The sequence below is a fragment of the Berghia stephanieae genome, chromosome 2 (assembly GCF_034508935.2).
Source record: "Berghia stephanieae isolate SIO BIC M18660-M18661 chromosome 2, UCSD_Bste_1.3, whole genome shotgun sequence".
Taxonomy (NCBI): domain Eukaryota; kingdom Metazoa; phylum Mollusca; class Gastropoda; order Nudibranchia; family Aeolidiidae; genus Berghia; species Berghia stephanieae.
This window is the reverse complement of record NC_088361.1, coordinates 97,018,209-97,032,252: the sequence shown is the minus strand read 5'-3', so window position 1 is coordinate 97,032,252 and position 14,044 is coordinate 97,018,209. Positions and strand designations below refer to the sequence as shown.

General features: G+C 33.8%; 1 protein-coding gene across 1 annotated transcript in view; it reads right to left on the bottom strand.

Moving 5' to 3' along the window:
* Positions 1 to 1,156: 1,156 nt before the first annotated feature.
* LOC144964059 (uncharacterized) overlaps positions 1,157 to 14,044 on the bottom strand; it is a 34,567-nt gene continuing 21,679 nt past the window's right edge. The window contains exons 5-8 of the mRNA XM_078897999.1: positions 10,614 to 10,779; positions 9,721 to 9,771; positions 7,496 to 7,546; positions 1,157 to 4,776 (exon numbers count right to left, since the gene is read on the bottom strand). Coding sequence (XP_078754125.1) covers positions 3,659 to 4,776; positions 7,496 to 7,546; positions 9,721 to 9,771; positions 10,614 to 10,779 — 1,386 coding nt within the window. The 3' untranslated portion in view covers positions 1,157 to 3,658. The remainder of the gene's footprint in view (positions 4,777 to 7,495; positions 7,547 to 9,720; positions 9,772 to 10,613; positions 10,780 to 14,044) is intronic.

The following is a 14,044-nucleotide window of genomic DNA, read 5'->3' as shown; positions in this document are numbered from 1 at the left end:
GACAGGCATTTTGCATTACTTTTTTTTGTCCTACTGAGATGGAAATTTTGATGTCGTCCTGGTGAAAAGCAGAGTTATGTTTGAAGATTGAATTCACGCCTTACAAGTTGCTTGTCACGCCCTATGTGCCAAATGTATGAACCATCATCAGGAGATTTTTAAAATTACAAAGACCTTATTGTATTTTCTGTGAATAAGCCTTATAGTAATGCATTAACAAGAGAAAACAAGACTATTTAACTTCAGCTAAAACGACCACAAAAGTAAATACTTTGCTTTTATTGGAATAAAAAATAAACAATAAATTAGTTTTGTATAAATATATCGACATAAGGCTACTAGAGATGAAGATGTCATAAACAAGACAGTGCTTTTTATTCACATTGTACTCAACAACCATTTTGCAGAGATCAAAACACTGCCCAAATTTCTTTTATCTAATTCATACAGTAGAAAAAATCAGTACCAAAATTTGCGATTTAAAAAAGAATTGACAATGCACTGGGCAAAAAAAGGTTAGTCATTCATTTTTGATATTGAAATGAAAATCAGCGACAATTTTCAATAATAGAAGAAAAGACACATTGTACATTTGCAACGCATTAAAAAAAAAAAGTAACAAAATATTTTCTAGTTTATTATGATATATCAGGTGGTCATAAAAAATGTGCGCTCTTTGTTGGCTTGTACCTCTAAGATTCTTCATTGGATTTCTTTTGAATTCAAGGCACAAATAAAACAAATCCTTATAGCAGACTGTTAAAATTTTATGAATATGAATTGAGAAACCAAAAAGATACAGTGAATTTTCACAATCGTTTTCAGATATACAATATTGAAAAATGACGCACTATTGCAGAGAGTAAAATGGTGATGTTAACTTTTGTTATCATTTTTAGCAAACATTAATCAATAATAATAATAATAATTTCTTGATTGTCCATGGAGGCAATTTTTCATTTGGTTGCAGTGTAAACACAATAAACGCAAACAGACATACATGAAACAAAAAGTGCAAAACCACACATTCACACACGCACAAACACACACTCATGAAGACAAACATTAATATATATATATATATATATATATATATATATATATATATATATATATATATATATATATATATATATATATATATATATATAGAGAGAGAGAGAGAGAGAGAGAGAGACCGATAGATAGATAGATAGAGTGTGTGTGTGTGTGTGAGAGCGAGATAGAATGACAGTTACAATGACAATTCAAACTTTCATTAGGAAAAAAAAAAAATGTTTTAATCAATATACCATAATCAAGCAATGTCTAATAACAGATAAGATATTATATACATTACTTCTTTTCATTAAGTACTCTTACTGCAGTGGGTATAAAAGGGTTTTTGTATCTGTTCTAGTTTTAATGCCTTCGAAACGTCTGCCGATGGTAACAACTTAAATAAATGATGTAGGGGGTGGGACTGTTGGGTGAGTATAGAATTTGATATTCTGAGGATACTTTTCTGGTGGAGTTCAGACGCTCTTAAAAAACTATAACCAGCGATTTTCCCAGCAATATTATTACATGTTGGATCTTATTCTTCTCTTTCACCCCAGAGTTAACATACTACATCGCACTACCAAAGGAAATTACACTTCTTATATTATAAATGAGGATCATTGTTTTTTGCTAATTTAAAAAGATCTAAATGTTGTCAAGAGATGCAATCGCTGCCCCACTTTTTAAAAAATAAACTATCTGTTTTTTTTAAAGTTAGTTGTTAATATTTTTGTTTGTTTGTTTGTTGCTTTAGGTCTCTTCCAACACAATTGAGGTTATATGAGAGACCGCTGAAACAAAAAAACAAGCAATCTAACAAAAATAGTACAAATGTAAATCAAAATCATAACCTAAAGATATCATAAGCTAAATTATAAATAACCAAGAACAAACAGGCAGAAGATTTACAGAAAAAAAATATCCCCTGTCAAAAATACAATCACAAACCAAAGAAGCAGGATAGGCTAGTAAAGAGAAGAAGAAACGACATCACTATCGAATCGTACACCCATGCGAACATCATAGGTATATGATTCAAGGGTGATGCTCCCATCCAACCACCCGCTAGTTGTTAATATACACTCCGATGTATTTAAATTCATCTACTACTTCTATCTCCTCGTTTTTTTTATATTTAGTTTCACATGTTCATTTTGTTCTTTAAGTGCAAAGTAAAAAATCTGTTCTCTAGTCTTTGTGATATTTAAGTGAAGCATATTAACATGACAGAGCACCATTTAGTGAATAAATCAACTTGATCAAAATATGTCACCATAAACATTATTATCATCGTAATTCTCAACATCATGTAAGAAATCGTCTATGTAGCATGCCTATTTAGGTCCAACAATTACAATGTTAGCCCTTTAAGTGATCAATAGCACTGCCGTCCTCTTTAATGACGCAATGTAAATTTTCCAACTTGAAATGCACTTCCAAATTTCATCAATGGTTATCTCATCCCAGCATAAAATAATTTTTTTCTCTCAAGGTTTCTTCTGTGAATATGGATATTGACCACTATAAACCCTCTTGGGTCAAAGAATTAAATTTGCGTAATCCACTGGATTTAAGTCGGGTGACTGAGATGGCCAGTTGTATTTTTCTATGAAATGAATATTCTTACTCCGGAGACAATCTTGTGTTCTTTAGCTTGTATGGGATGTAGCACCATCTTGTTGAAAAATGAAATTCCTTCCTGGATAAAGGTCTTCACAGTCTGACAAGGTATAGCAACAAGTTTCTTCTTTAAAGAATTACAACGCGCAAATGCCACAAGAATTTGTGTCAGCTTTTCACCGATATTAAAATTTTTAGGTTGTGTTACATGATTTTATATTATTCATAAACTGTTCATCCAACTATTTTGATGCTTTGCAATTCCATTAACAAAGAATAGTTCTAATAGTAGTAAAAATTTGAAAAAAAATAAATCTTTATAACTTTTTACAATAGAAAGAAATAAACAGCAGCATATTTTTTGTGACTAAAGAAACCGACTTAACACTCGTAAGATCAATCTAAGACTATTCCTGTATAGTTTGGGATCCCCACCTACAATTGGCTATAAAAGCAATTGAAGCTGTCCAGTGCCGCACTGCAAGATTTGTCTTCAATGACTACTGCCCCCATAGTAGTTTAATAGACATGAGCACACAGCTTGGATGGCCTCCCTTACAAGACAGACGGAAAGAACAATGACTAACTCTCATGTTCAAAATTACAAACAAAATGATGGCCATCTCACCAAAACAACTAGACATACAACGAAATTCACGTATTCAAAGAAAAACCCACTCAAAAACACTAAAACACCAATCTACAAACTCAAACATCTTCAAATATTCAGTTGCACCCCGCACTAGCAAAGACTGGAACACTCTTCCCGAATCATGTGTGAACATAATAGATTTAGAAACATTCAAATAAAGATTATCAAAATTCTTCAGTCTAAACACCAACAATGGCTGTCACATTCAACAACTCTCTCTGCGCTCGAATACAAATACTCAGAATTGAGTTGACTTCGAGTAACACTAAGATTCAGATTCAAACTACCTGATATTTTGAGTAAACTCAAGTTCTTATGGCACAACTTTAAAAATGTGTAACACATTTAGAGATTGCCTGCAACTCCTTTGCATGCACTTAGGCGACGTTTTATAAATAAATTATTGCAACTTACAAGACTGATCTCTGTAGCAGGTTGAGATAAAACCTTTCCAAGTGACCTAAATCTCTCATTACCACTAGAGGACTCAAATTCATCTATGGAAATATTAACTTCCTCTGCACCTATTGGCGGACAAGAATGGATTCTACTGATTGCTGGCATCAAATTGTTTGAATCGTTAGTTGTTGGATTTTGAATTTGTGCCTCTCTTTCAAACATATTTTCTGGCCCAATGCAAGTATCCCTATTGCTGACACCAGAAGGTTCTTTGCCATTCTCAGACTCGTTCATAATCATAAAAATTGAATTTTTCTCGGTACTACTATTTTTTGCTGACTGAATGTCTACAAAGTCTTGAGGATCATAACGTAATAGAGTGAGACTGTTTTCATCTGTTTCATTATTATTAGTAGTATTTCCTCCATTTTCATATTTAGATCCAGTTACTTTTGGAACTGTTTCACAATTTGTGTCACCAGATTGTTCATTTTCTACTATTCTTGTTTTCACTTCAGTTGAGTTTCTAGAATACCCTTTTGTTGAATTACATTCACAACCAGATTCATCCACTCCAGTTTCACAATCATCATCACTTTTTACTTGTTTTAATAATGTTTGCGAATTTAAGCTGTCCTGTCCTCCATGCTGTGGAAATGTCTGTTGACAAACTCCATCTCCAATATCGAGAAGTTTTAGATTATCTATTTCATGAACTGTATCATCACTTATCTGTGAGTCAGTTATGAAAAAAGATTCACTCATGGGTTCACTATTCGTTGTTAGGTATTTTTTCAGTTCAGTGTCTTCCATGGGAATAGGATTGTCAAGTAGGGTTTGCATCTCTTTGTCTTTTCCCTTTTTATTCACCACCATCTTGTTCTTATTAACATCGGAGAATGGTGTCATCAATTTTAATTGTGTAGTCTCATTGCCAGATGTAGACATTATATCTTCAGCCTCGCGCTGATGAGATGTAAGCTCAGTAATTGCCATGTGGTCTACTTGTTCTTGAACTGCTCTTGATAATTTCTTATGACTTTGAGAAGCTTGAGATTTAGTCACTTGAAAAAAAAGAAAGAAATTATGAAGTATTAAATTTTTTTTTTTAAAATTGCTTTAGTAAAAGTCAACGCTACTGTCAACAACCAATTATCAATCCTATGACAATATTCCATCTATAAATTGCCAGCTGTAATCCATCCAACTTAATTCATTAATAATAACAGAACATCTTTTCATAAAAGTTGACATAAAAATGTTGAATTCCCTCACCAAAGTAAACCATACTATCGTAGTTAGAAAAGTGAGGGTGAAAAACTTGCCAAAGAAAATATAACCAAAGTGGGGCGAAACATTGGTTGCACAGATTTCAATGCAATGCCTCACCCTATCTGTTATCTCTGTATATCATAGCTGTAAAACCACAACAAATGTCTTTTCAAAAAGCGATGACACTCCATTCACAGCTGTCATTTATAACATTAATCTCTAACCTCATAAAACCTTTTCTTTTTCTAAATCCTCAATTATCGAAGAAAGTAAAAAATTAGGATGCCTCATCTTCCATCCACTCCCAGACAACAGTCAATGTTAGTTGATTTTCAAACAAGTCAAAATGCAATGATTAGAGATGTTCTTCTATAGTATGGAGGTCTCAATATCTTAGTGGTATAGCACTCGCCTCAAGCAAAGAGACTGTGCGGCTATGTGGTCTAGTGGCATGACACTCGCTTTTGGATCAGAAGGTCCTGGGTTCGAGCCTCCCTCGGCGCATAGTTGAGTCCTTGGAGAAGGCTCTTTACTCACATTCTCTCACCGTACTCAGGTGTAAAATGAGTACTTGGCCGTTAACAGTGTTGTCTCTGTCCGAAAAAATTGTAACATCGCCTAACAGGCGTCATGTCCCGTCCTAAATGTTAACTATTGCTGTTGGCCAGGGGCCCCTTGTAAAGCGCTTTAAGCACATTTAGTGGATATCACGCTATATAAAAGCTCATATATTCAAGCAAAGAGACTGATATTGATCCTGGGTGCAGTCAATATTTTTTCTGAAACTCCCCATCTCATCTTCCCAGCAGTAGTTAGGTAGCTGGGTGTGTCAGATCTGGTGGAAAGTACCTTGCCAGACTCGTGACCTTTCAATAATAAGCAATTTTCGGCAGTCCATTCAACAAATAGAAATTGAATAAACTCCAGTTTCATGGGTATTCTGGCTTTGGGGAACTACTTTTTTATATACTGTACACATGATGGTACAGTGGTTTTGTCCAAAGTGCCTAGCAGCCTAAAAGCAAACAGAACGGGCATACAGGTGAAATGGAGATTAAGGCATCATCTCGTATACTACATTAAAGGGCTTTGAATTTCATGATTCATATTTAGTATGACCTATGTTTACTTGATATTTTCGCAAAGAACATGTTTTCTTTGCTTTCTTGGAGTAACGTAGCTACATATTGTGTTAAAAATTAATACATTGATGCTGGCAAACATTTACATATATTATTATTATATTCCTTTATTCCATATAGCCGAAACTGTTTATTTAACAATACAGACCTTTGTTATTTCTAACTAAAACCTGGTCCTCATAGGATATATATATATATATATATATATATATATATATATATATATATATATATATATATATATATATATATATATATTTATGAGTGTTGGTGGGTACTTGTAGGTACGAAAGTGCTCGATAATGGTGGTTAGAGCTAATATATAATGATGTAAATTTTCACTCACATTTTTTGCCGAGACGACTCGTTTCTGTGTTTTTCCTTTAATTCACACTTCTTCAGTCGGCATAATCCATTCTCTGGAGAATGGATTATGCCCACTGAAGAAGTGTGAATTAAAGGAAAAACACAGAAACGAGTCGTCTCGGCAAAAAATGTGAGTGAAAATTTACATTATATATATATATATATATATATTTATTTGTAATCACACTTAAATTTCAACGCATCAAAATATAATGCTGTGCTTTAAACTTTGAAGGATGTATGAGTGTATTGTGATTGAGTAATGTCTGTTGTGAATCTGCTTATTGTACCCACTTCCTCGCTTCCTCTTTAAAATGGGACCATAAATCTTGGGGATTGAATACATTTGATTAAAATTATTTATATGGCCATTGTAAAATCAACATAAATCACAAAAATCTGGATGTCCTACGTCAGAAAGATAAAATATTACTAATGAACTGGCTAATTTTCATAGCAGGTAGTAGTATTGTTTTCCCTGTAGTAACACACACACATTCAGACAGACACTCTTTCTTTTATTAATATAGATTATAACTACTTAATGTCCCTATAAATTAGTTGCATTGATAAATTGAACAATTGAAGTCGCATCTCACATATTCTGCATAAATAATTATTGAAAATATTGTCCCTGTATACTATAGTTGAATGGTAAATTGAATGAATTCTTAAGACAGCACAAGTAATTAATGTACCTAAATGTGAATTGATCGATTGCATGATATCAGAATTTGCATCATATATATCCTATATAACTAATTAAAGTCCCTAAAGTTGAATTGATAAATGGAATAATACCTGAAGACTATCTCATATATTCCATATCACTATTTCATGTCTCTATAATTGAACGGATAAACTGAATGATATTTAGAGTTGCATCTCATTCTATATCAAGTAATTAACGTCCCTACCAGCTGAATTGGTAGATTGAATAAAAACTGAAGGCACATCTCATATATAAAAGTCCCTTGACTTGAATTGATAAATGGAATAATACCTGAAGAACTTTCTCTGTTAGATCCCATTAAATCACGAGAAGGAACCATGGCTGTAAAAAAGATATGGATACTTAATAGACACATAGATAACCACGCCTCTCGGACAGTCGTCATAATATAAACAATGGTAGTGATTGGTTAACATAGCTAACTACACATGTTTTAATATTGATGGCATTTGTCCAAGTAAAATACCCACTGTTCTACCGCTTGATCAATAGAACCATGGCTGCAAGCAACTGGACCTCAAAAAGCCTGCAAGTCTACTTATGACCAGACATATAATCTGAAAAAGCCTGCAAGATTCAAATTTAATAATATAACTATCACTTCCGGGTCACAGTAGCATCGTGATTCAAAAGCTTCGCTTAATCATATGGACGTACCCGACCCGATTGTTGGGACCTAAACAAACAAAAAAAAAAAAAAAAAAAAAAAATTTAAAAACCCAAATCCAAATCGCAAAATGCCGGCGACGTTTTTTTCAGTAATCCAATCGGCCGGTAGGCCGGCTGTAGCCGGCATTCTTGCATCCATGAATAGAACCAACACAGAAAACTATGTATAAACTTAAACGTTTATAATATGATCGAGAAAATTGTGTGATAACCAGTCACCCATTCGGTAGTATAAAAACAATATCAATGATCAGAGAGAGGTCGATTTCATTCATGTTACTGTTTATAAACAAATTATGTTTGTCCGAGCACGTGTGGAGATGTGTCACAAATTCCATGTTTTGATTGGTCAAAAATCTACTGGTTAATTGGTTTATTCTATTCATATTTTGAAAGCACATTGTATCTGTCCAATTCCCGCAACCAAGAAGTCATTCAAAAATAAAAATGGTTAAAATCTAAACCCTTTAGCAGTTTTGTTTTTTTCTAGTAACCAAGAGGTCACTCAATAATAAAAATGGTTAAAATTTAAAACTTTTAGCAGTTTTGTTTTTTTAAAGTGTAAGGTAGTGCTTTAATATCGACCAGTTTTTACATGACATAAACTGTTTACAAAAAAAAAAAAAAACAAGTCAATGACTGCATTTTATTTGTTCCTAGAATTCCTATACATTGACCAACTCCGTCAGGCTGAGCATTATTGTCAACGTTTTATTTCCAAAAGAGAAAGAAAAAATATGAAAAGGATGAATTGTTTGAAGCGCATCTTTAAGGGTCTTAATCTTGCTCAAGAGTTTGACACGATATGGTAGATTATTCCTTAAAGCGAACACATTATGGGATAAAAGAGTGAAGATGACTGTCAACATTGGATGGAGGAAACTTAAATGTTTGATACCCACACTACCTAATTAGGTATTGATCTATAGGTATATCTATGAGACCATTTAATCCTTTGTGTACATGACACTTTAGACCTAGCCCATACTCAATGATGAGGTAACCATCTTAGTTGTTTCATGTTTATGTCTGTTTTATTACTGATTAATGGCTAATCTTTTTTAATATATCTAAATGCATTCTTCTGAAAAAGTGTGGAGCGGGCACTTGTATCAATAATGATGAGAAAAATAGGGTATGGAAAAATGCCAGATGAAAATGAGAATAAAAAGTCACAGGGTCAGTGTCAAACCCAAGATCTAATTGACATGCAATCTCCGCCTGGCCGGGAGAGAGAGGACAGTAAACGGTCACACAACTGACTAAGCTATCCAATTAGATCCTGTTATTCTCTGATTTCATTTGGCACTTCTCCATACCCTATTTTTCCCATCACTAATGCATTCTTCTGTACTTTAGTATTTTCATCTATTAGGTTTTCATGGTGTGGATCTAAAAGTGAACAATTAAAGTCCAGTATTAGTCTATTGGATCTAAAAGTGAACAATTAAAGTCCAGTATTAGTCTATTGGATCTAAAAGTGAACAATTAAAGTCCAGTATTAGTCTATTACATAGAATTTTGTGTGCGGCTGAGTTGCATGTTTGGCTGTGAGTTTTTTTATAAGACAGGAGCATCAACAGTTGTTACAAACCAAATTGCCTTTTACATTATTAAGAAGTATACCAAGATAAAGGTAAATACTTATATACTGTGCATTTTTAAAAATCCTATCATACACATAACTAATCTGATTCATTTTAACTTGAATTTTACAAAAGTAAAGTGCAATTAAACTGTACTTTCATTGTCATTTTGCATTACTTTAATATAAGACACTCAATCGATGCCCCTTTGAATTAAAGTATAATATTAAAGACATGTACCTGAAGAAGTTGATCGGTAATGTCCCGATGAGTCACAAGAAGGAATCATAGCTGAAGTAAAAGAATACATGGTTGAAATTTCTTGAAAAATCAAGAGAAAAAAAAGCAGTATGTGTCTTTTAAAATATATATATATATATATATATATATATATATATATATATATATATATATATATACATATATATATATATATATATATATATATATATATATATATATATTCACTAAACTGCAAACAGACATAAATTGAAAGGGAACCTATATGTCCAAAAAGGAAAAAATAAAACTTTTTTTTTAATTTAAAAAGTGATTTTTGCTGGTTGTCAACACAAAGGCATCTAAAACAGGAAAATATTCAGCGTTCTAACCCTGCTAAAATACACTAGCTCTTTTCTGCTTCTTTTTCAATGTAGCATAAGAAGAAAGGACACACACTAATCTATCGTCTGTGTTTGTCAAATTGGCGATTTTTCCACGACTTTTCACATTAAAAAAAAAAAAAAAAGCAAAGAAAAATAAAGAAGGCAATTTTTTCACTGTAAAATTTTTATCGAAAAGAGCTCTATAATCACCATGCCATTTCCAAATGCTGTACTGCAATAGAGTGCTCATTTTCTAATCAGAGGATATAGAGGCGTGGACCCCCTATTAATAGAACATTCGAACCTTAGTGCGGCAGAACAACAAGCCCTTCACACCCTGTACACTCGGCGTCATAAAGAAGTTATTAAGCCTGCTGACAAAGGGGGAATCAATGATGCAGTGTACAGAGAATATTAGATCTATTAGGGTATTTACTGTAACTTATTGTACTATTTTTAAAAAAATACTAAATAAGAGGAAATAAGGAAGTAAAAAAAAAAAAAGAGAGATTATTATAATTTTACCACCTTTTTGCAGTATTAATGCCAAGTCTCGATGAGGCCCTTTGTACTTAGTTTCACGGAATGCTTCGGACAAATCTACACCACCAGAGTCAAACTTGCATAGCTGGTCAAACAAAAGACTGTTTGCACAAAACTGCCCATCTGCCGACAATTTTGCCTGGATTTGTTGCTGAAAATAATGAAAACAGTAGAGAAAAACAACAGATTTTGAGTTCACAAGTTAAACACATGAAAAACAATTGAGAAGTGGCGTTGGTTAAAGAATACAATCTGTAAAGAAGTGTAAGATAATTGTTAGTCAGAGCAGAGAGAAAATTGCAAGAAATCTTGATGGTTAAAAGTTTTCGACTGCAGCTTATTTGACTTTAGCCTGAAAGCTCCTATTAGGTCTGTCATCTGTCTGTAAAAATGAGTGAGTACGATTCCAGGTATTATAAACTTCATGATGGATTTTGCTCTTGCAAGAAATTAAGATGCAAGTGTGATTATCATGTCTTATGATGTCAGCGCTGTTCATATGGCAAAGACATGTGTCACATCGCTCTTCAATTTTTACCTTATTTACCAGGATATACTTTGTGATTATATTTACTTTTCTGTATAGTTCAACAACAAGCAACCTGTGATATTCTGGACTATTTATTGCTATATTTTACTATCTTGATTGTGACAAATTTGTAAGTATTGGATGTCATTTTATTTCTTCGCCATGATTGTGTACCTACCACCCGACATTTTTGAAATCACTCAGGCCTGTTGTGAACACTAATAATAATATTATCAAGAATCAATACTACAATAATGTGTTCACACCTCGTCGTAAGAACAAAAGAGAAGGGGTTAAAATATGCATGCAATGTAGAAAATGTAAGGATGTGTTACCAGTTGTTGTTTTCATTAATGTGAGATCTATCAACAATAAAATTGACAAATTATATGCGTGTCAACAACACATGAATGAATATAGAAATTCGTCCATCATCTGTTTATCTGAGACATGGCTACACACAACAACTCCAGACAGCAGTTTTCTTATTGACAATTTTACATTATTGAGAATAGACAATTGAAAATAACACAGCAAAGAAAAAAGGGGGTAGAGTGTGTGCTTATGTAAATGAACATTACTGCCACCCCAACAACATTAAAGTGACGAAAAAATTCTACACACCCGATGTCGAACTTCTTTGTGTATCAATTCGACAGTACGATCTACCAAGGGAATTCACGTGAGTAAACCTCAACGTGCTATACATTCCCCCAGACGCCCATCCACAAACAGCACTTGACCTAATGTCACATGAAATTAACGAACAAACGACGTCATCACCAGACAACATCTCAGTAGCAGCGGATGATTGTAACCACATCACCCTGGGCTCCACTTTCCCGTTATACCAACACGTCACCTGTCCAACTAGAAAGGACAAAACGCTGGATATTTTCTACAGCAACATCAAAAATGGTTATAAATGTTGACAATTGGCACCCTTAGGAGAATCCGATCATGACATGATTCTCATGATGCCAAGCTGCAAAACTAAGCTAAAATCCGTGGGTGTCGAGGAAAAGAAATTTAAAATATGGGACAGTGATACAATTGAGACCTTAAGAGGATGCTTTGAATGCACCGATTGGAATTTATTCATTGAAACGTCAAATTCAATAGAAGAACTGAACGATGTTGTCAGCGGATATTTGTCTTTCTGTGAGGATTCAGTTGTAAAAAGTAAAACTGTGAAGTGTTTCTGTAACACAAATCATGGCTCACCAAAGACTTGAAAATTATGTTAAATGAGAAAAAAAGAGCTTACAAACAGAGAGACCTTACACAGCTTAAACCGATTCAAAAAAACATTGAAAAAGGAAATAGATAAAAGGAAGGAACAGTTCAAAAATAAGATAGAGGACAAATTTACAACGAAAGACATGAAAAGTGTGTGGTCAGATATGAAAAAGCTAGTTGGATTTGATGCAAAGAAAACAAAAATTGACATGGAGAAAGGGAAGGAAAAAGATTATCTCGACCAACTTAACCAGTTCTCTGCACGATTCGACTGCCATGACTACAGTGAAGAAATAAAGCAACTTACTGAAAACCTTTCTTTAGAAAAAGAGCACCAACCAGATGTCATCACCAAAGGAGTGGTAGAAAAAACATTCAAACAACTAAAACCCGGCAATGTATGTGGACCGGATAGCATCTCGGGATCACTACTTGAAACGTGTGCTTCACAACTGTCCTCCATTTTCTGTGTCATGTACAATAAATCTTTGAGCTCAGGGGAAATACCAACACAATGGAAGACGTCAAAAATGTACCCATGTAGCAAAGGAAATGAATGACTTCAGGCCTGTTGCCTTGACTTCAATTCCCATGAAATGCCTTGAAAGGATCATACAAGGAATGTTTCTTCTACAATGTGAAACTCATCTAGATAACTACCAATATACATATAAAGCCAAACATGGAGTGGACAACGCAATATTCCAAGACACCCAAAATGCCTACAAACACCTTGACATACCTAAGGCATATTAGGACTTTATTCGTCGACTTTTTGAGTGCGTTAAAAAACCATTCAGCATCATCTCCTCATACCAAAACTGCTACAAATGAACGTCAGTGCTAACATCGCCCTGTGAATTTTTTTTACAGAGAGACCACAATATGTGTCAGTCAGCACAGACAATATAGTAATTGATTCATCAACCATATCCACCATCATGGGTGCTCCGCAAGGAACAGTTCTTGCTCCCTTCCTTTTTTTTATATATACAAATGACTGTGTAAGCAAATTTTCTAATATCATTATCTTAAAATATGCAGACAACACGGCAATTCAGGCTTTAATCCTCACAGAAGCTGATATTGTGAACTACACACAGTCGATATCCACATTTGTTGATTGGTGCAAAGAAAACCATCTCCAGCTAAATGTGAAAAAAAACAAAAGAAATGATCATTGACTTTGGGGCAGCTGGAGATGGTCACAACCCCATTATTATAAAAGCTGAAATTGTTGAAAGAGTTGAAGAATACAAGTATCTTGGGGTCGTCATTGCTTAAAACTAGAATGTATTTTTTAAGAGTGAATTTGGACAATAAGCTGCTTTTTCCTTTTTATGACACATGCATTATCAGTGTACTACGCTACTGTTTGCCTGCCTGGGGTAGGAATAACAAAAGATCTGAAAAGTCGAAGATCGACAGAGTTTTGAAACACTACCTGAAAATGCTGAAATTTCCTTCAATTTTAGACTTTGATTGTTTTTAGCTGAAATCATGAAATGAAAAAATAAAGAAAGTCATTAGAGATGAATCTCATCCACTACACAAAGAGATTCAATTCAGCAAAAGAAGCAGTCGTCTTCTGCACTGTATCACAAAGAAACAAAGACATTTTAATTCTTTCCTCCCCACGGCTATGAGA